Consider the following 22,366-nt stretch of genomic DNA (forward strand, 5'->3'; position numbering starts at 1 on the left):
ATTATCGGGAGTATTAAGCCCACTACCAACCCTTTACGTGAAGCAAGATGGAGATTCAAACGAAGGAAAGGACGCAGCGAAACGGGGAACAATTCAACATGCAAGCACTTTATTCCGCGGCACACGGAGAGCACACATATAGTCAAACAGAATGCACATATATCAAACGCTACAAAAGAAACAATGACGCAGAGATACTACCGACGACGCGAGCACACAGCAACACTTAAACAGTTTTACTTTATAGACGGCGCCAACAACACATTTACTCAAAAGCAAAAGAAAAGGCCACCCTCAAAGACAAGGGGGCAGACGGGGCCTGTGGGTCAATATTTGCGCGGGACCTGAAGGAGCGGTCAGGTCCGCGAGACCGGGTGGGTCATACCCGCGTCTTTGTGATGAGCCGCAAATGTGGCAGCGCGGCGGTGCCACGACTTCGTGCTCCTTCGTGGGTTTCGTTGGCACTGCTTGGAGTGGGGTGGGAACGGGGCCCCCTTTTCGCACTATCTCAGCGCGGGGGAAAAAGGGAGGGGGGGAATTGTTGATGCTCTGGGGAAAGAGCTGGCTTGCTTGGGTCCCGTGACGAGCGATTCCACCGCGACCTCGTCGCCGACTTCCTTGCCTCGGACCCGAGCTCCTCAGACTCTTCCCCAAATTTTCCTCAGCCGACTGCCGAAAACCACCGGGACGCCCTCGCTTCCCGACTCCACTCCGCTCTTCCAAACTGACTGTGCCCAGATTTGCCTTGCGCTCGGCGCTTTAATCGGCCGGCAGGAGAACCCATATGCAAATTTCCGGATCCGGATGAGCTCGGGGGCGGAGTCACGCTCGCCAATTGGACGGAGAAAAAGGGGCGTGAATCTCCCCTGATCCTAGAATTTGCATATCTCGATTCCACACACATGCCTGGAGGCGGGGCCAAACCGATCCGCGCTTGCTGATTGGATGGATCAGAAGTGGGCGTGTAGCATTCCTGATCCGAATTCTCCTCGGAAAGGCCGCATTTTGCACTCGCGGCTCGGCGCGTCTTGCACGAGCCGAGGACAGCCCGACGTTCGGTGCTCACAGGTGGTGCGGGAATGGCCGCAGAAGGAGAGAGGTGAAGGTGGTGCAGGGTTTATGGTGGTGGTTTATGGCCATGGTGCCGTTTGGAATGGCGGTGATGCGATGTTTGCGGGAGCGAGTTGTGAAGGTAAAGATCGTGGCTGTTGGCGTTGTTGTTGTTGTTGTGTGATGGTTGGAGCGTTGTTGGTTCAAAATAAAGATAGAACAGAAAAACGGCTATCTCAAAGCGTCGCAGCCCGAATGAATCACATTTATTCCCTCTAAACAACGGGTTTGGGGCCAACTACACATGTACTTACAGAGATATCTCACCTACGGGACCTGAATGGTGGTTTGCGAATTTCCACAACCACAACAATATATATATATATATATATATATATATATATATATATATATATATATATATATATATATATATATATATATATTGTTGCGAATTCGCGCCCGCCGGTGTGCGAGCGGCCACGTAACTCGAATCGCGGCACGTCGCCCACCGGACAGACAATTCCGTAGTGACCCTCTCGGACTAACGCCGGGAACTAGTCACGGGTGGGCCTTTCGGCCTCACCACGATCGTGCCAATCGGCCCCCCGCGTGGGATAGGGTTGTTCGCCAAATTCGACCTACCTAAGTACCCACACGGAGGGTAGACCGGGCGATTGCACCTCGCCGCAGGTCGACTTTGGACACGGGCCACTTTAAGCGACCCGTTCCGTACTATCGGGATAACCGAGCGGTGTTATCGTCAACCTCGACTGTTCAGATTAATTATTGGGCATATTTCGCCCACGACCAACCCTTTACGTGAAGTAAGATGGAGATTCAATTAAAGAAAAGACGAAGCGAAACGGGAAAAACAGTTCAACATAATTCACATTTATTCCGCGGCAAACGGGGAAAGCACACATATACAATTACAAAAATTATGCACCAAAAGCAAATGTAAAAGAAAAACAACAATTATGCACCAAAAGCAATTGCAACAAAAGAAACACAATGCAGATCTACTACCGACTACGCGAGCACACGGCAACACTTACACAGTTTTACTTTACAGACGGCACCGACAACACATATACTCCAAAGCAAAAGAAAAAGGGCCACCCTCTACGACCAGGGGGCAGACGAGCCTGGGGCCGAAACCGCGTGGAGCCTACCCGTCTTGTGATGAGCCGCAAAATGGCGGCGGTGCCCCGACTCCGCGCTCCTCCGCGGGTTTCGTTGGCACTGCTTGGAATGGGGTGGGAACGGGGACCCCCTTTTCGCACTATCTCAGCGCGGGGGTTACAGGGGGGGGTTGTTGATGCTCTGGGGAAAGAGGATAGCTGGCTTGCTTGGGTCCCGCGACGAGCGACTCCACTGCACCCTCGACCGCGTTCCCGGCTTCTCCTCTCTGCAGCTCCCCGACAGACCGACTCTCCTCCAGACCCGTCTTGACTGCTGCTGCCACTCTTCGCCGCCGCCACAACTCGCCCGAGCCCGAAACAGAAACTCTTTCCAACTCGAGCCCGAAACCGAAACTCTTACTCTCACTCGAGCCCGAAACAGAAACGCTGCCGCTGCCACAACTCACCAACTCGCCCGAGCCCGAAACAGAAACACCTCCCTCTCGACCGAAACAGAAACTCTTCTCTCACTCGAGCCCGAAACAGAAACTCTTCACTCATTCGATTCGCCCCGCGCTCGGCGCTTTATAGTCAGCAGGAGAAACCATATGCAGATTTTCGGATCAGGATCGGCTCGGGGGCGGAGCCACGCTCGCCCATTGGACGGAGGAAAAGTGGGCGTGAATCATTCCTGATCCTCGAATTTGCATATATCGATTCTACTCCGACACGCCTGGAGGCGGGGCCAAATCGCCCCGCGCTCGCTGATAGGACGGAACAGAAGTGGGCGTGAATCATTCCTGATCCGACTTCCCCAGAAAGGCCGCTTTTTGCACCCGCTGCTCGGCGCGCGCCCTGTACGAGTCCAGGATCGGTGCCCACAAGCGGTGCGGGAATGGCGGCGGAAGGAGGAGAGGTGAAGGTGGTGGAGGGTTTATTGTGGTGGTCCCTGGCCACGGTGACGCTTGGAATGGCGGTGATGCGATGATTGCGAGAGCGAGTTGTGACGGTAAAGGTCGTGGCTGTTGGCGTTGTTGTTGTTGTGAAGCGGTGTTGCGGTTGGTGGTTGTTGTGTGATGGCGGTTGAGACGTGGTTGGCTCAAAATAAAGATAGAACAGAAAAACGGCTATCTTAAAGGGTCGCAGCCCGAATGAATGACATTTATTCCCTCTAAACAACGGGTTTGGGGCTAACTACACATATACTTAGAGATATCTCACCTACGGGACCTGAATGGTGGTTTGCGAATTTCCTCAACCACAACAATATATATATATATATATATATATATATATATATATATATATATATATATATATATACATATATATACATATACATATATATACATACATATACATACATATTCATGCGAAAGAACTGTAATTAAAGATATTACAATTAAACTTGCAAAAGAAAACAAACAAACAAAAGCTGCCTCTTTTTATATCTCATTGATCATTTCACTTGGTCCCCTGTGGTTATGTCATGTGCTGTATGGTTCCCATCATGTGCTGCCTTTTTGGCTGCTGGTTGCATCATTGGTTCGGGACGCGGCTATGCTGCTGATGTAGTGCCCCTATTATCAGTATACTGGTGCTCATTTCGCCGACCTCGGAAGGATGACAGGCTGGGTCAACCCCCTGGTATTAATTCAGTGGCTAAGGGGACTCGAACTCAGGACCTTAAGATCCCAAGCCACCGCCCTAACCGCTAACCGAACACCAGGCTCTCTGCTGTATGGTGAAATGCCGTATAATCCGCACATGGGTATACGCCGCAGTTGGAAGATTTGGAACCAGTTTAACATATAGCCCATGGGTTATTTGCATGAAAATACGTAAATGGGAAATGCATTCCCAGTTCCAAAGTGGACAAGTCTCCCCGAGTGCTGTACGCACTGAGTTTGAGTGAACTTAACATCAACATATAAACATAAAATGCTGTATGACAATGACTAAAAACAAATAAATAAATAAATAAATAAATAAACAAACAAACAAATAAACAAATTCATGAAATCCGCTTTTAAAAATAAATAAATAAATAAATAAATTTTCCTTTACCATAATCCAAGTTGTTCAGTGCAAGCTCTTGTGCTGCACCACCATCCTCAAACGGATAGCACTCTTCCACTTCATGTTCCTCTTTCAGAGGCTCGTCAACATAATGGGATAATTGGCAATTCCCTCTTTGGAAGGTGAACTGGGCAACTACAGCACACAAAGCACAGTACAATCAATCACACACACACAAAAAAACAAAAAACCTGCCTATTAATCTCTCAACAATGCAAGTAAAATGAGGTTTGAACCTGATGAAGACCACAGACACCTTTCACCCACACAGCCAACAGGTACTCTTCCTGTTCGTCCAACTTACAAGATGCTCATACGAGGAAACAGGTGAACCAGCTAAAGAATCGCATCGATCGAACACACACACAGCTAAAAGGAAGATTCTGGGAAGTAAAAACTTTGGTTTGCCTTGATAGGACATTTACCATGAGATATCAAATTAATTAATTTATTTATTTTTGTTGAAAATCTATGAACGAGGCTCGTGGAACAGCGAGAGTAAAATAGAAGGGGGGGGGGAACAACAGCAGAGTAGAACTGAGAGGGAGAGCGAGATGAAGGGGAGGGGGAGGACACATATGAGTGAACAAGCTGCACACAAGCTGGATGAAACACAGCAAGAAGAGTAAGGGAAAAGTGGGGATGAAACAGAAAAGGAACAAAGCAACCAACAAATAACAATCAAAAAGAGGTGAGAGAGTGGGGGGAGGGGAGGGATCACAACATGGAAAAAGGGAATGCTTGAGAATGGGGTCATTTGGGGTCGACGAGATCATGAGCAGGGATGGGGATGACCTGACGTGGTGGTGAACAGCTTTCTTGAAGTCCTGGAGGGAAGAATGCGACTGAACAGACTGGGGAAGTTGGAAGCTGGGAGAGAAGAGGAACAAATGAGTGGAGGTGGGCGAGTGAGTCTGGATTTTGGGAATTTAACAAGAGAAGGGTGAGGGGCAGACCCATATGTGCCCTGCAGAAAACTGGGAGGGACAGAGCCAAGAGAGGGCAAAGGGCACAAGACCGAAAATAAAGTTCTATAAAACAGGTCATTGCAAGCACCTGATAATACTGGCCTCGTGTTTATCCTGCTTAACCGGAAACTATCAAAGGAGAAAGGTAATTTGAAAACAGGAAGGAAAACGCAGCATCATCACCATCATTTCTGGTGAGCATCATGAAACTGCTGATGTCAAGTCTTTCCTGGTTTCAAACAGCCCGATCTCTGACCATCAGTTTGGATTCTGTCCTGGTCACAACTCTGAAAATTATGCTGCTGCCCTCCCTCTCAGCAATGGTTGGAGGCCCTAAACCTCAATCAAAAGGCCAGGACCGTCTTGCTGGACGTGTCTCGGGCCATTTGACAGTCTGGAGTCCTGCTTCGCTTGCCATGCACTCTGCCCGTGGCATACAAGGCCACCTTCATTCCTGAAGTTCTGACCTACTCGATGCCACACACCGGGTGGGGAATAAGGAAATGACACAATTGGGGGGGAGAGGAGAAGGGGAGTCAACAGACAGGGGGGAGAAGCAATGTCAATTCGTACCTGTCGCCGGAGAAACTCCAAAGTCATCTTCAACAGAATGACCGTATATGTCACAATCTTCAAGATCTGAAGGACATCAGATCGAGTGCAGCATTAGAGCCAAAAATATGTGCACAACCTCAGTCTGAAAATGACATTTGACAACGCATCGCGATTTCACAAAATCAATGACACAAAGTAACCGCTATCTTCTGAGAGCAAAACATACAGCGGTCTTCTACCATCTCCTCCACGTCGGCCGTATCACCTAACTCTGCACCGAACACGTAGTTACTCCTGAGAAGCATCTGCTCCAGGACATAACAATGACATTCAAGAAAACGAAAAATTACGCAAGAGTGAAAGAAACCCAATAACGTGGAAGGGAAGAGGTGAGCTTGGAGATAGTTAATAAGGGTAGAAAAGGTAATGAGTATGGATGTGGGGGGGGGGGGGAGACCTAATGTGACAGTGAATAGCCTTCTTAAAGCCCTGGAGGGAGTGGCATTGAACTGAGGAAGTTGGAACAGTCCCAGGCTCGTGCCGCCGTAAAAAGGCCCATTTCCAATCATCCCAAGGGGTTTTATTGAGTAAATAGAAAGCAATTTGCACCATCATATAATTTGAGCAATTTCCCAGGTCATGCCCGTGTCTTTCCCGATGATTAACTCGCAGGTCTCCATGAAATTACCTCTCACATGACATGTCATGGTTGGTGCAGGTCTCAGCTGGGAGTGCTGCTCTCCCCTGAGCCCTATCTCACACATTGCTCAGATCGACACCGTGGAACCCAAAGCCTTCAAGATCATTGGAATCTCCCGAATCCCTGCTCACCTCCACTCATGCATTCATTCCTCTTTTTCTTCCCTGCAAAATAAACTTCCACATTCTCTTCAATCTCATTCATCCCTCCAGATCTTCAAGACAGCTGTTCACTCTCATCTCAGATCACCGCCCATTCAAATCCATGATCTTTTCTACCCTCATTAACCCTACCAAAGCCAACCTCTATCCAAATTTCTAGTCTTTCCATCCACTTCTGCGATTGAGAGTTTGCCGCCGTCTCAATGTTGTCCACTCCACGTCCTCTCCTGGCCCTCGTTCTTCCCCAAATCCCATATTTGTCAATGTCTCCCTCGATTTTAGCCCTCAACCCTGCTGCTGGTGTGTTTTGCTCCCTCTTCTTGTTGTTACGTTGCGTCCTGAACCTATGATCCCATTACTCCACGAGCCCCAACATTGCATACAAAAACAGAAGTTGTATTACCTGTTGGCATGGGTCTTAGTCCTTAGCCATTTTTAGTTTGTCTGGAATTTACATTCCAGATAAGGTATCGTCATCACACACCGTCTGTCCATCTGTCTGTCAGTCCGTCCATCAGTCTCCTTTTTAGACTTGTCCGGCCAAACCGCTGGGCCGATCCGGCTGAAATTCGGCAGCAACGTTCCTCTCCTGACTGGTCACGTGAGTAAGTAGGTCAAAATGGCTGAAATGGAAAATTACTTCAGAAATCTTCTGCAGACCCACCTGTCAGAATACTACCAAATGTGGGTTACAACATTCGGACAGGGTCTTGATGTTAAATTGAGGAGGCCAGGCCGATCACATGACCGGAAGTGTTTCAAAATGGTGGTCCCACCAATTCCTTCCAAAATCTTCTTCTCCTGATCCACCAGTCAGAATGCTACCAAATTCGGATTACAACTTTAGGCGAGGGCCCAGATAAGCTTCAGGTCCAATGCTCCGATTTTACCTCCGCTACCAAAGGTGGACGGAGGTTATGTTTTTCACCTCTATTTGTCTGTCTGTGAGCAGGATATCTCAACAAGTTGTGGACGGATTCAGATGAAACTTGGTGGACAGGTTGGGGGGGTTTAACAAGGACGAATTGATTCGATTTTGGTGAAGATCCGGATACTAGAATTTTTAAAGTGATTCTTCACCATTGAGAGATGTGGCGAAAAACGATAAAGAACATGATATCTCAAGAAGTTGTGAACGGATTCGGACAAAAATAAATAAATAAATAAATAAATAAAAAACAGTGGATGAGTTTGGTAGGTGACAAGTACAAGCTGATTATATTTTGAAATCCAGATCCGGCCCATCAGTGGGATACAAAACATAAACTGGTCAGCTTGTCGGGAGGCAATGCGCTCTACTGAGTGTCATTGTACTTTCGAAAGGGTCTAAAGACGGAATAAAATAAACTATTGTTCGAGTGATCAATCACTTTTGATGGTGATGAAACTCAGAGAAACCACCGTCATACACACTTGGTTTAAAAAACAAAACAAACAAAACTGGAGAAATTCGACTGCGTGCAGTCGACGGGTATGCCTCCGCTCTCCCGCACAAACACTTGAGTATTGACATATTTGACCCTTGACCTTTATCATATCTGGCCCAAAATCTAATCAGTCAATTTGCCTGTCTAACTTTACCTTTGCACCAAGTTTGATGAAATTCTGTCCAATATTTGAGTTAGGGCATAAACAGTAAAATTAAAAAGTTTGACCTTGACCTTTATCATATCTGGTCCAAAATCTAATCACTTAATTGCCCTGTCTAACTTTACCTTTTTACCAAGTTGGATGAAATTCTACAATTTGCTTCTTGAGTCATCGTGGAAACGAAAATCTGGACGGACAACCCGGAAACATAATGCCTTTGGCACCCTTGGTGCGGAGGCATAACTAGAGTAACTTGACTGCGTGCAGTCGACGGGTATGCCTCTGCCCTCCGCACAAACACTTGAGTATTGACATATTTGACCCTTGACCTTTATCATATCTGGCCCAAATTCTAAACAGTTAATTGCCCTGTCTAACTTTACCTTTGCACCAAATTTGATGAAATTTTGACCAATATTTGAGTTAGGGTGTAAACAGTAAAATTTCAGTTTGACCTCGACCTTTATCACTTCTGGACCAAAATCTAATCAGTTAATTGCCCCGTCCCACTTTACCTTTGTACCAAGTTTGATGAAATTTTGACCAATATTTCTCGTTAGTGCGTAAACAGTAAAATTTCAGAGTTTGACCTTGACCTTTATCACTTCTGGACCAAAATCTAATCAGTTAATTGCCCCGTCCCACTTTACCTTTGTACCAAGTTTGATGAAATTTTGACCAATATTTCTCGTTAGTGCGTAAACAGTAAAATTTCAGAGTTTGACCTTGACCTTTATCACTTCTGGACCAAAATCTAATCAGTTAATTGCCCCGTCCCACTTTACCTTTGTACCAAGTTTGATGAAATTTTGACCAATATTTCTTGTTAGGGCGTAAACAGTAAAATTTCAGAGTTTGACCTTGACCTTTATCACATCGGGACCAAAATCTAATCAGTTAATTGCCCCGTCCTACTTTACCTTTGTACCAAGTTTGATGAAATTTTGACCAATATTTCTCGTTAGTGCGTAAACAGTAAAATTTCAGAGTTTGACCTTGACCTTTATCACTTCTGGACCAAAATCTAATCAGTTAATTGCCCCGTCCCACTTTACCTTTGTACCAAGTTTGATGAAATTTTGACCAATATTTATTGTTAGGGCGTAAACAGTAAAATTTCAGAGTTTGACCTTGACCTTTATCACATCGGGACCAAAATCTAATCAGTCAATTGCCCCGTCCCACTTTACCTTTGTACCAAGTTTGATGAAATTTTGACCAATATTTCTTGTTAGGGCGTAAACAGTAAAATTTCAGAGTTTAACCTTGACCTTTATTTCTCGTTAGTGCGTAAACAGTAAAATTTCAGAGTTTGACCTTGACCTTTATCACTTCTGGACCAAAATCTAATCAGTTAATTGCCCCGTCCCACTTTACCTTTGTACCAAGTTTGATGAAATTTTGACCAATATTTCTTGTTAGGGCGTAAACAGTAAAATTTCAGAGTTTGACCTTGACCTTTATCACATCGGGACCAAAATCTAATCAGTCAATTGCCCCGTCCCACTTTACCTTTGTACCAAGTTTGATGAAATTTTGACCAATATTTCTCGTTAGGGCGTAAACAGTAAAATTTCAGAGTTTGACCTTGACCTTTATCACATCGGGACCAAAATCTAATCAGTTAATTGCCCCGTCCTACTTTACCTTTGTACCAAGTTTGATGAAATTTTGACCAATATTTCTCGTTAGTGTGTAAACAGTAAAATTTCAGAGTTTGACCTTGACCTTTATCACTTCTGGACCAAAATCTAATCAGTTAATTGCCCCGTCCCACTTTACCTTTGTACCAAGTTTGATGAAATTTTGACCAATATTTCTTGTTAGGGCGTAAACAGTAAAATTTCAGAGTTTGACCTTGACCTTTATCACATCGGGACCAAAATCTAATCAGTCAATTGCCCCGTCCCACTTTACCTTTGTACCAAGTTTGATGAAATTTTGACCAATATTTCTTGTTAGGGCGTAAACAGTAAAATTTCAGAGTTTAACCTTGACCTTTATTTCTCGTTAGTGCGTAAACAGTAAAATTTCAGAGTTTGACCTTGACCTTTATCACTTCTGGACCAAAATCTAATCAGTTAATTGCCCCGTCCCACTTTACCTTTGTACCAAGTTTGATGAAATTTTGACCAATATTTCTTGTTAGGGCGTAAACAGTAAAATTTCAGAGTTTGACCTTGACCTTTATCACATCGGGACCAAAATCTAATCAGTCAATTGCCCCGTCCCACTTTACCTTTGTACCAAGTTTGATGAAATTTTGACCAATATTTCTCGTTAGGGCGTAAACAGTAAAATTTCAGAGTTTGACCTTGACCTTTATCACATCGGGACCAAAATCTAATCAGTTAATTGCCCCGTCCTACTTTACCTTTGTACCAAGTTTGATGAAATTTTGACCAATATTTCTCGTTAGTGTGTAAACAGTAAAATTTCAGAGTTTGACCTTGACCTTTATCACTTCTGGACCAAAATCTAATCAGTTAATTGCCCCGTCCCACTTTACCTTTGTACCAAGTTTGATGAAATTTTGACCAATATTTCTTGTTAGGGCGTAAACAGTAAAATTTCAGAGTTTGACCTTGACCTTTATCACATCGGGACCAAAATCTAATCAGTTAATTGCCCCGTCCTACTTTACCTTTGTACCAAGTTTGATGAAATATTGACCAATATTTCTTGTTAGTGCGTAAACAGAAAAAATTTCAGAGTTTGACCTTGACCTTTATCACATCGGGACCAAAATCTAATCACTTAATTGCCCTGTCTTACTTTACCTTTATACCAAGTTTGATGAAATTCTACAATTTGCTTCTTGAGTCATCGTGGAAACGAAAATCCGGACGGACGGACGACCCAGAAACATTCGGTTGACACTTGAGGCCGAGCTGAAAGTTCACAAACAGCTCAAGCCTCCAAAGCCTGTGGTTGTCATGGAGACTCGGAACCGTTTCAAACCAATCCCCGTGACACAGAGACCCGTCCATCAATATCGGTGAAGGGACCTGTTGGAGAGCGCCGCGGTTACCAGAGCCGGCTCACTCTTTACCTCCCACGTCCTGAAGTGCGAACGAGTCTTAATACCTGCAACCCGCTCCCAACAAGGAACTCCCCGTGTACAGGATGAAAATACAACCCGATGATACATTATAGAGGGAACCGAGACGGCAGGGATCGCCACAAGGACGAGGAAAGATTCCTTTGCTCAGAAACTTGAAAAGGCCTGAACTCACTGGGCCCCGGTAATAACGGAGCTCTTGTGGGACAAAAGGCGGAAACGAAAAGCTCACCGTCATCGTATTGGTAAGCACGAATGGTTCGATGCCTCGCCATGACGACGTGCTTCCGTCGTGCCGTCCGTGCTTCCCGCCCTACAACAACCGCCGCTCGTTGCTGCTCAAACTGAATCCCACGGTGGCCGCCATTGTGAGGAAAAGAGCCAATCCGCCCCCACCCTCGATCTTCTTCCTCTTCTTCTTCTTCTTCTTCTTCTTCTTCTTCTTCTTCATTTGTACGTTTTGTTTGGTGAGGTGAACACACCACCACACTCACGATCAATTTTGGCGCGACAGGAGGTCGTTTTGAATAGCCGTTCGGCCCATCGTGCCTGTGCTGCACCGTACCCAATTTCCATCACCCATGGAAACACGAGCGACCTGCGATGTGCAGTTACCACAGCCCTCGATCTCCGATGGATATCCAAGTTCAATTTTAAGCACCAATTATTTTATTTTTTTTTCGAGAAAAACCGATTACATTTCACGTATTGATAAAATTGATTACAAAGAAAGATAAACGTGCCGTTCGAGCTAACGTTTTGTACTATACACCTCAAGCCACCTCGCTTCGGACCGGCGAACAAGCTGCAAACTAATATCAATAACACAAAAGGTAAAGATGATAAAAAAAATGAAAAGGCTAATTAACGAAACTTTCGTTGACAAGCTTTGATTAAATGTTTATTTGTTAAATTAAGAAAAAAAATTGCTGTTTTTGCTCCATCCGAGAGAAATTGGCGATTTTTATAAACGGTTTTTTCCCACGCCCACGTATAAATACCTCAAAAGTGAATATTTATTTATAAACGAACTCGGCGTCCGATTTCGTCAAAGTTTAATCATTCGTTCATTCATTCGCTCATTCATTCGTTCATTCATTCAGTAGTTCAAAAAACTTCAAGTCGTTTTTTCGAAGTTATTCCAACATTTTCAAGTTGATCTTTTAAATCGGCGCTTAATTTAAATAACCACATGGATCGTAATGTCCGCTCTTTTTCCCTTTAATTTTACTAATGAAAGAAACGAAAATAATCAATCATCCATCCAATCCACCCACCCAATCCATCCAATCCACCGAGGAATCCACCGACCGACTGACCAATCAAATCGACCGATCGTTGGCCGGGCAGGTCCGGGCAGGCTCGCGCTCGTCCGCCGTTGGGGACCAGTTTGCGCGTCTGTGTCGGTTTGAAATGGTGGACGAGACCGCATCGGGTGAGGTACGCACACTCGCTTCGAACCTGTCTGGCCTGGGTTGGAATCACAACCCCAACAGCTGTAAAACGACCATCCGGGTGATTGATTGATTCATAGATCGATGGGTGTGTCGGTGTCGTCCCACGTTAGAGACCCGACGGTGTCCTTCCTGAAGAGTGTGCGTGTTATCGCCGGCGCTCTCAACAAATTATTAAATTCCTTCCCTGATTACGGGCCACCATGATCCTCATCCTGACACCTTCATCCCAATGCTGACCCTTGTCCACGACCTCCTTGGGCAGCACTGACGCTCTGTCAGACATATATATATATATATATATATATATATATATATATATATATATATATATATATATATATGTGATCATGTTAATGCCATGAAACCAGCACGTCACACCCACATCTTGTCCTAGTAGAGGTACACACACACACACACACACACACACACACACACACACACACACACACACACACACACACACACACACGTTGTGTGGAAGGAATTTAGTTTTCAACTTGATGATTTGTAACACTGCCCAACACCGGGTGGTGCTTCACGATACACACATTTACATGGAGAGAGAGAATTGGGGTCTCCCCCAGCCTGAACCCCCTACCATGTGGGTTTGAAAATGTTTTCCTCCATTTCTATTTGCTAAGAGGATTCCAACGGTATGTAATGTGATGGGGTTACTACCCGTGGGGCCGATTTTATCGATGGGTAGACAGACAGACAGACAGACAAGCCGGTAGGTGGCGATGGGTCGCCGAGCATGGAAACTTTCAGATATAGAGCAAAATGGATGTCATATAGCGGATAGGGAATCACCTTAAGATGATGCATATCAAATCCCATCCAGTTCCATCTACTGATAACTACTGGGTATCAATTTGAATGAAAAGTACCGAAAATGCGGTTTGAAATCGGAAATCCCCAAAGTTCGACGGGGTGCTGTGGGTGAACAAAGATCGAAATCGAAAATCTGGCTCGATCGTTTGTGCACAATGTATTCCAGATGATTAGTGTGAATTTTCATGACCATCCGACCACAACCCGAGGAGTCAGAAGAGTAGCATTTGGCGCGAAGGCACCTCCAGCTCTCGCATATTATCGATTTTTGCACTAATTGACCTTTGACCCCTGACCTAAGCGAAATCGGTCAATATGTCCTGAGGCAAAGTTGTAGTACTCATTGAGTACCATGAACCTGCAAAGTTTCATTCGTATCGATGCATTCACCTGGTCATTAGGGGGCCTTCAATTTTCGCACATACCCTAATTGTAGGGGGCGCTGTGGGTAAAGTATTCCATATATCACAAAAACCGGAATGTACTTGATAGAGCATCACCTGTAGATCATTCGTGCCAAATTTCATAACCCTACGTGGGATAATGGCTTTCGGAATTGATTTCGCGTAAACGGTACCGATTTTGAAGGTTTTTCGGTTGTTGCTCGGGAACCAAAGCATCCCGAGCAACCATCACAATTTCCAAAGCATCAGGTCATAAGATGTACCTACCACCCTAGTTTGGTCAAAATCCGCCCACGTTTACTACCAATTATGCTGATGACAAACGAACTAACATCCAAACAAACAGACAGAATTACTGACATTAACGGTCACCTATTTCGGCGACCCAACAATAAGGGTCACCTATTTTGGCGACCCAATATACACACATTTTTTGTATAATATATATATATATATATATAGTTGTGGTTTCCACCCGTTCGGCGTGCGGGCGACCGCTTTTAGCTAATTGCGGCCGCGCGCCCACCGGATGGGCAATCCAGTCGTAGCTTTCCGGACCAATGCCAAAATCCAGCTACGGGTGTGTTTTTAACCACACCGTAAATCAGCCAACTCTTCTGTCCACGCGCGATAGGGTTGATCGCCGAATTGTTGATTTACCTAAGTATTCGCGCAGACAGAAATGCCGGGGATTTACACCTCGACGGGACCCGTACGGACACGAGCCGCTTTAAGCAGCTCACGCCATTTGCGATTGCCGAGCGGTTTATTATCGCCAAGCCCCGTCGGACTCCATTATCTTCTCAGCTATTAAAAAACCAGCTATTATTCCGAACGCAACCACGGCAGCTCAATGGAGGAAGGGACGCAACGAGCAGGTGAATATTCAAACCATGACATGTATTCATACACGTATGCAATCAATGAAGCAATGGAGGTAAGGGACAAGACACGAGCAAAAAGACCTACAGCCGTTGTCTATTTACTAATGTACAGGCACTTAACAGTTCTACTTATAGGACAAGGCGCCACAGACTTCCATGCAAAAACCCCAGGAAAGAAAAGAGAACAGGGCCCGTAGACCTTTAATGTTCCGCGGAGCCGTGAAGACCGCAGGAGCTTCGTGAGACCGCGCAGGTTACCTGCCACCCTCGTGGTGACTCGCTGGGCCCTGGTTCGGCGACCCTCGGTGTGTCCGCCCGCACCTGACTGGACTCCACCAGCTCCCGACTCCACTCTCGACTCCCACGGCACCTCCGACAATGCTGCCTTCAACGTCCAAGGAGACCGATGTCCTCCCAATTCTTTCCCTCTCCTCATTAGTCCGTCTTTCCGAGCAAACGCGGGGTTTTTTTTATCGCCCGCGCATCTTGCCCCGCCCTTCCTGGCATGCGGGGGGGGGGGGACTTCTCTCCGTTCTGAGGGACACGCCCCAACCGTCATTTCTGTTTACCGTGGATATCGGGGCGGGAGTTGAGATGAGTTGCTGTTTTCCAACCGTCATTCCTGTTTACCGTGGATATCGGGGTGGGAGTTGAGTTGAGTTGCTGTTTTCCAACCGTCATTCCTGTTTACTGTGGATATCGGGGCGGGAGTTGAGTTGCTGTTGTTTATCGAGGCGGGTCGCGTGGTTGCAGTGGGGTTGGCGCTGTGGTGATGCTGGCGTGGCTGCCGAGATACGATTTTGGTGGTGAAGATGGCATGGTTGTTGAGATGCTGTTGTTTGAAATAAATGATAGAACAGAATAACGGCTACCTCAAAGATGCACAGCCCGGCACATGAATAATTCCCTTTAGACAAAGGTGGGGAAATCTAACCGAGAACACACACACACACACACACACACACTTACCGACATTCCTGACCTCTGGGGAACCTGTATGGTGTTCTGTGAATTTCCACAACCGTAACAATATATATATATATATATATATATATATATATATATATATATATATATATATATATATATATATATATATATATATATATACACAGGTATACAAGCTAACTACCATTAGTGACCCATGCAGGTATGCTCAGCCATCATGTACCATGAGTGACCCATGCAGGTATGCTCAACCAAGTACCATGAGTGACCCATGCAGGTATGCTCAGCCAAGTACCATGAGTGACCCATGCAGGTATGCTCAGACAAATACCATTAGTGACCCATGCAGGTATGCTCAGCCAAGTACCGTGAGTGACCCATGCAGGTATGCTCAGACAAATACCATTAGTGACCTGTGCAGGTATGCTCAGCCAAATACCATTAGTTACCCATGCAGGTATGCTCAGCCAAGTACCATAAGTGACCCATGCAGGTATGCACAGCCAAGTATCATGAGTGACCCGTGCAGGTATGCACAGCCAAGTACCATGAGTGACCCGTGCAGGTATGCACAGCCAAGTACCATGAGTGACCCGTGCAGGTATGCACAGCCAAGTACCATGAGTGACCCGTGCAGGTATGCACAGCCAAGTACCATGAGTGACCTGTGCAGGTATACAAGCTGAATATTACGAATGAACTGTGCAAGTACAGTATGTTCAACCGAATACCACCAGTGGCCTGTGCAGGTATACAAACCAAATATTATGGTTGCATGATTCCTACCAGGTTACATGTAATTTCTGGGTGAATTCGTTGTTTGTTTGTTTTCCGAAGAATTCCAAAATCGTGATCCAAGCATTGTAATGACTTTTGCCCTTCACATTGACTTACTGTACTTGATATGCAATTTTCTTGTGGGATTCCCAAGGCATCAGGACCCTTTGGAGCGAGGTGGCTGAATGCAGAAAAATCGAAGGATTGCCACTCGCCGGCCAAAAGTGTAATTCTGTGCATGATGGTTGACTGGAGTTCTGAGAGTAAGAAAATCTGTGGCTGCAAGCTCAATTCTTGATTTGATGGAATTTATTCAATTTTTACCTCCTCCACCGAAGGTGAAGGACGCGATGTTTTTCACCCATTTTGGGTTGCCGAAATAGGTGACCCTTATTGTCAGAAATTCTGTCTGTTTGGATGTTCGTTTGTCATCAGCATAATTGGTAGTAAACGTGGGCGGATTTTGACCAAACTCGGGTGGTAGGTACATCTTATGACCTGGTGCTTTGGAAATTGTGATGGTTGCTCGGGACGCTTTGGTTCCCGAGCAACAACCGAAAAACCTTCAAAATCGGTACCGTTCACGCGAAATCAATTCCGAAAGCCATTATCCCACGTAGGGTTATGAAATTTGGCACGAATGATCTACAGGTGATGCTCTATCAAATATATTCCGGTTTTTGTGATATATGGAATACTTTACCCGCAGCGCCCCCTACAATTAGGGTATGTGCGGAAATTGGCGAAAATTTAAGGCCCCCTAGCGACCAGGTGAATGCATCGATACGAATGAAACTTTGCAGGTTCATGGTACTCAATGAGTAATACAACTTTGCCTGAGGACATATTGACCGATTTCGCTTAGGTCAGGGGTCAAAGGTCAATTAGTGCAAAAATCGATAATATGCGAGAGCTGGAGGTGCCTTCGCGCCAAATGCTACTCCTCCTTGGGTTATGGTCGGATGGTCATGAAAATTCACACTAATCGTCTGGAATACATTGTGCACAAACGATCGAGCCGGATTTTCGATTTAGATCCGAGGTCGGCAACCTGCGGCCTGTGGGCCAAATGCGGCCCGCAAGCTCCTCCCATGCGGCCCGTGGCGCCTTGTCCGGATTTCCATTAGGTGCGACCCGCGAAACATTTTTCTGAACCGAGGGCAAATTTAACATATGTGGACATATGATTCTTCCACATATATCACAGTCTCTGTACGTCACAATAAATTATTTTTGCTTCCAGTCCACTTAACTTGGTCTTAAATATTTTTTTCGTTGTTGTTTCAGATGGCTGAAGGTCTTAAGGTTCAATTTACAATTACATTTATTATCATTGATTTTAGGTGTGTTTGTTATTTTTTCGGGTTGGGAGGGGGGTGCGGCCCGCGAGGTGGCCCGAACGTGGCTCAGTGGCCCGCGGCCTGGTTTAGGTTGCCGGCGCCTGATTTAGATCATTGTTCACCCACAGCACCCCCTCGAACTTTGGGGATTTCAGACTTCAAATCGCATTTTCGGTACTTTTTATTCAAATGGATACCGAGTAGTTATCAGTAGATGGAACTGGATGAGATTTGATATGCATAATCTTAAGGTGATTCCCTATCCGCTATATGACATCCATTTTGCTCTATATCTTATAGTTTCCATGCTCGGCGACCCATCGCCACCTACCAGCTTGTCTCTCTGTTTGTCTGTTTGTGTACAGGTTATCTCAAAAAGTTTTGCATGGATTCAGATGAAACTTGGTGGGCAGGTTGGGCTTGTGACAAGGAAGAATAGATTTGATTTTTGGTGAAGATCCGAATCCGGATCTGGATACAAGAATTATTTAATTTTAAGTGATTCTTCAACATTGAGAGAGAGGGCCAAAAACGATGTAGTTCTGTATTGCATGATATTTCCAAAATGTATCGGGCCCGATATGTTCTCGTGGATCAGGCATTACGTGGAGGAGGTATGTGCTCCACCGAGTGCCCTTCTAGTTTCTGATTGGGGGGGGGGGACTAACTTGGGTGGCAAGCTGGGGTATGTGACGAGGACGAACTGATCACACTGGTCTTGTCATTCAGGAGCACTGTAAACCTTTCCAACATGAGGAAATAAGGCGAAGAGGAAGTGATCGTCTCAAAGAGGTTCTCGGCAATGTGCAAGAAGGCTTGCGTCACCTCTGGATAAGAGCTGCAAGTTGACCACACAGCTCGTCCGATGATCATCTGAATCCATTGATTCTTTCCATCTCTTTGCCCTTGCATGTCCCAGCATTGAATTATTTAACTTTTGATTTATGCCAGAAAATGTCGTTCAGCCACCTAGCCACAATATTTATGCCACGCTGCACCATTTTCCAGGAGTATTTGTGCAGTAACATTCCCAATGCTGACACCGATGGTTGCTCAATCAAGAGCTCGGAATTCTTCAACGTTCTGCAAAAAAAATTGTGTACACGTCTACGCGATTCTTCATCGGACAACGCCGCTCTTCAGAAGTCTTTGTCTCACATGATGCATCAAAGCCAATCAGTATTGGAAGCCGTGTTTAGTTATACCTGAAAGCAAATGGTTGCGTTTGATCAGCGAGAAACATGTACATGTGATAATCATTCGGTAATTATCATGATTACAGTGATTCCGTAACAACCTCACAGTAGTTAAGCATTTAATTTGAGCAGCAAAAACAAAACTGGTTCAGTTGTTGGGAGTAATCTTGAAGGTTTTCAGCTTTTTATACATGAATCTGTGAATACAAAGTCAAGATGATGTCGTTATGACGTCATTGTGACGGTTTACATACATTTTCTGAAAGTATAATCCAGTGGGAGTTTCCTAGTGATCAAATGGCACATTTCTCATCGAGACTGTATCATGATATTTGAGCTAAACTGCACGCTTTATTAAATGCATTCATGAAAATGATGTCATTATGTCATATTGACGTCATACTTTAATTATTTTGGGGGTTTTTTTGCAGCCTTAGATTTTCTGACAGTATGGTTCCGTGCGATGCTTCAATGGAAAAATGACACTTTTGGCCGACATGTAACGATCATTTCACGGGGCTACCTAACTATTGGCCCGCAGAAGTTCCCCAAAGTTGAGTGAAAATATAACTATTAGTTTTAGCATCACGGGTGATGAAGGTTGTGGTTGCGTTTCATCAAAATTGTGTTTGTAGTTTCAGAAAAGAAAGCGTATACATAATTTGGGGGGGGGGGGGTCAAGACCCCCATTAGAAGTAAATATATTTTAAGCTGTGGATAATTCATCAGCCCTATCTACAACAGGGGTCAGTAAACCATTTGCACTGTGGCAACGTGTACAGATGAAAATCGTATTTCCCTTCCCATCCTCTCAGTGGGGTGGTGGGAGCAAGACTTGACGCTGTGTACTACCAACACATATGCAATTTATTTTATAATGCTTTAACAGTAACACAAACGACATGGATGAACGCTGTTTATTTATTCCGTCATTAAAGGTGCCATTCGTTACTGGGCATGGATACACTTGCTCCGTTATAAATAGATGTGTGCCACGAGGCAGAGGGTGGACGGGTGACAATAATAAAGGCCCTGTCACACATTGACGTTTTAGCCAGCGTATGGCAACGTATCAAAATGTATGTAAAACGTTGGCGTACGCTGAACTATTGATGTTTTTTTTCAGTTTTGGGCGTATAATAACGAGTTGGACGTCTGCATAACGTATTAGTAACGTACACAGAACGTTTCGATAACTTATAGATAACTTATACCAACGAATGCTTAGCGTGTTGTCGGCGTTCACAACTTATGCCCAACGATAGTCTAACTTATGCATAGCGCGGCAGCGTATCGCCGACGATCACGTGGCATAGCTGTTTAAAAGGCTGCCGCTCGACGATTCAAATCATACCCGCACTCGACATCGAAGTGTCTACTCACCATGGAGTCTGAAACACTGACGGGTCCCTCCTGTGTGAACCCCATTTTTATATACCAATTCCCCTAAACGCTGCCAATACACCATTATACGGTAGCTGGAAGTTAGAAACACGTTTAGTAAGTTCTGTGGTCGTCCGGAAGACGTCAAATACGTCTACATACGACAATATGCATTGGAGATACGTTACACATAGGTTAAAAGCACGTTACTCATAGGTTAGAAATAAGTTTCGGGAACGCTAAATATTACCTCGACGTGTTTCGACTTATGAGTAACTTACAAGTAACGTGTGTCAACGATCGCGTAACGTGCCTATAACTTATGGCCAGCGTATGCGGAACGTGTGAGTCATACGCTGGCATACGTCGAAAAATTTTGAGCATGCTTAAAATTTGTCGATGAGCTCGGCGTACTACGACGTATGCCAGCATGCTTCAGCGTGCTCTTAACGTATACAAAACTTAACCATAATGTATTCGACGTGTGCCAGCGTATTTGCCAAATTTTTCATATGTCGGCATACGCTGGCTAAACCGTCAAGGTGTGACAGGGCCTTCATAAGTGTATCATTTCCTTTTGTACTTTTGTTTAGTTTGTATCAAGAACCAGGATGTTTAGTTATGTCACAATCATTTTTATATCTGCAGTAAAAACTGTCAGAACTAGAAGGGTACTCGGTAGAGCCTCCGCCACACAATGCCTGATCCAGTCGAACATATCGGGCCCAATAATTTTTGAATTATCATGCGACACAACCTTCATGGCCCCATCTCTCAATGGTGAAGAATCACTTTAATAATTAAAAAACTCTCACATCCAGATCTGGATTTGGATCTTCAGCAAAATCGAATCAATTTGGCCTCGTCGCACACCCAACGTTTCCACCAAGTATTGTCTGAATCCATTTACAACTTTTTGAGATATCCTGCACACTAACAGACAGCGGTGAAAACATACAGTCGTGGCAAAAGCTATTGGCACCCTTGTTGCATGTTGCACTTTTTTTTCAAAGAACTCACAATTTTCTCTAAAAATAAGTTGAAATTGACAAAAGTATTTTGTCTCCACAATTCTTTATTTCACTGTTCATATTACAGAACCTTTGTTTTTGATTCAGAACTTAATATATCCTTTTAAATAAGAAAATAAAAATAAATGGCATTGCCAAAATTTTTGACACCCTCGACTTAATATTTGGTATCAAAGTCTTTGGATAAAAATACCTGCAGCAAGCACTTCCTATAACCATGAATGAGCTTCCTTCACCTCTCTCCTGGCAGTTTGGCCCATTCTTCGTGTGTAAACTGCTCCAGTTCTCCCAGATTTGAACGGTGCCTTCTCCCAACTGCTGTTTTCAGATCCCCCTACAGGTGGCCAATGGGATTTACATCTGGATTCATTGATGCCCACTTCAGAAAAGTCCAGTGTTTTGTCTTGAACCATTCATGGGTGCTTTTTGAAGTGCGTTTGTGGTCATTGTCCTGCTGCAAGACCCATGACCTTCGATGGAGACCCAGATTTCTGCCACTGGGTTGAACATTGCACTCCAAAATGCCTTAGTAATCTCCTGATTTCATGATGTCATGCACACATTCAAGGCACCCAGTACCAGAGGCACCACAGCACCCCCAAAGCATCGCTGAACCTCCTCCTTGTTTGACTGTAGGGAAGGTGTTCTTTTCTGTGAAAGCTTAATTTTGTTTTCTGTAAACATTGGGATGATTCACTTCACCAAAAGGCTCTAATTTGGTCTCATCTGTCCACAGGATATTCTCCCAGAAGGATTTTGGCTTCTTCAGGTGTGTTGTGGCAAATCCAGTCGGGCTTTCTTTTGACTCTCTCTGCAGTGGGGTCCTC

The 22,366-nt window shown here is 44.9% G+C and overlaps 2 protein-coding genes across 20 annotated transcripts in view; one reads left to right on the plus strand and one right to left on the minus strand.

Moving 5' to 3' along the window:
- Nucleotides 1-11,846, minus strand: part of HBS1L (HBS1 like translational GTPase) — a 63,910-nt gene extending 52,064 nt beyond the window's left edge. For 4 of the 8 annotated variants that reach the window (XM_085898331.1, XM_085898316.1, XM_085898308.1 and 1 more), the window contains exons 1-3: nucleotides 11,521-11,839; nucleotides 5,795-5,860; nucleotides 4,242-4,388 (exon numbers count right to left, since the gene is read on the minus strand). In XM_085898331.1, coding sequence (XP_085754457.1) covers nucleotides 4,242-4,388; nucleotides 5,795-5,860; nucleotides 11,521-11,563 — 256 coding nt within the window. In that variant the 5' untranslated portion in view covers nucleotides 11,564-11,839. Of the gene's footprint in view, nucleotides 1-4,241; nucleotides 4,389-5,048; nucleotides 5,124-5,794; nucleotides 5,861-11,520 lie in introns of all 8 variants that reach the window. The other 4 variants (XM_085898324.1, XM_085898298.1, XM_085898288.1 and 1 more) reach the window with 2 other exon arrangements.
- Nucleotides 11,847-12,415: 569 nt separating this feature from the next.
- MCPH1 (microcephalin 1) overlaps nucleotides 12,416-22,366 on the plus strand; it is a 154,725-nt gene continuing 144,774 nt past the window's right edge. For 2 of the 12 annotated variants that reach the window (XR_015062463.1, XM_085898429.1), the window contains exon 1: nucleotides 12,418-12,728. Coding sequence is in view for 8 of the 12 variants with exons in the window: in XM_085898429.1 (XP_085754555.1) it covers nucleotides 12,522-12,728 (207 nt within the window). In the remaining 4 variants the exon portion in view is untranslated. Of the gene's footprint in view, nucleotides 12,729-22,366 lie in introns of all 12 variants that reach the window. The other 10 variants (XM_085898393.1, XM_085898365.1, XM_085898374.1 and 7 more) reach the window with 8 other exon arrangements.

Source organism: Eptatretus burgeri, chromosome 1 (genome assembly GCF_056783735.1).
Source record: "Eptatretus burgeri isolate ZD-2024b chromosome 1, Ebu_testis_v1, whole genome shotgun sequence".
NCBI lineage: Eukaryota > Metazoa > Chordata > Myxini > Myxiniformes > Myxinidae > Eptatretus > Eptatretus burgeri.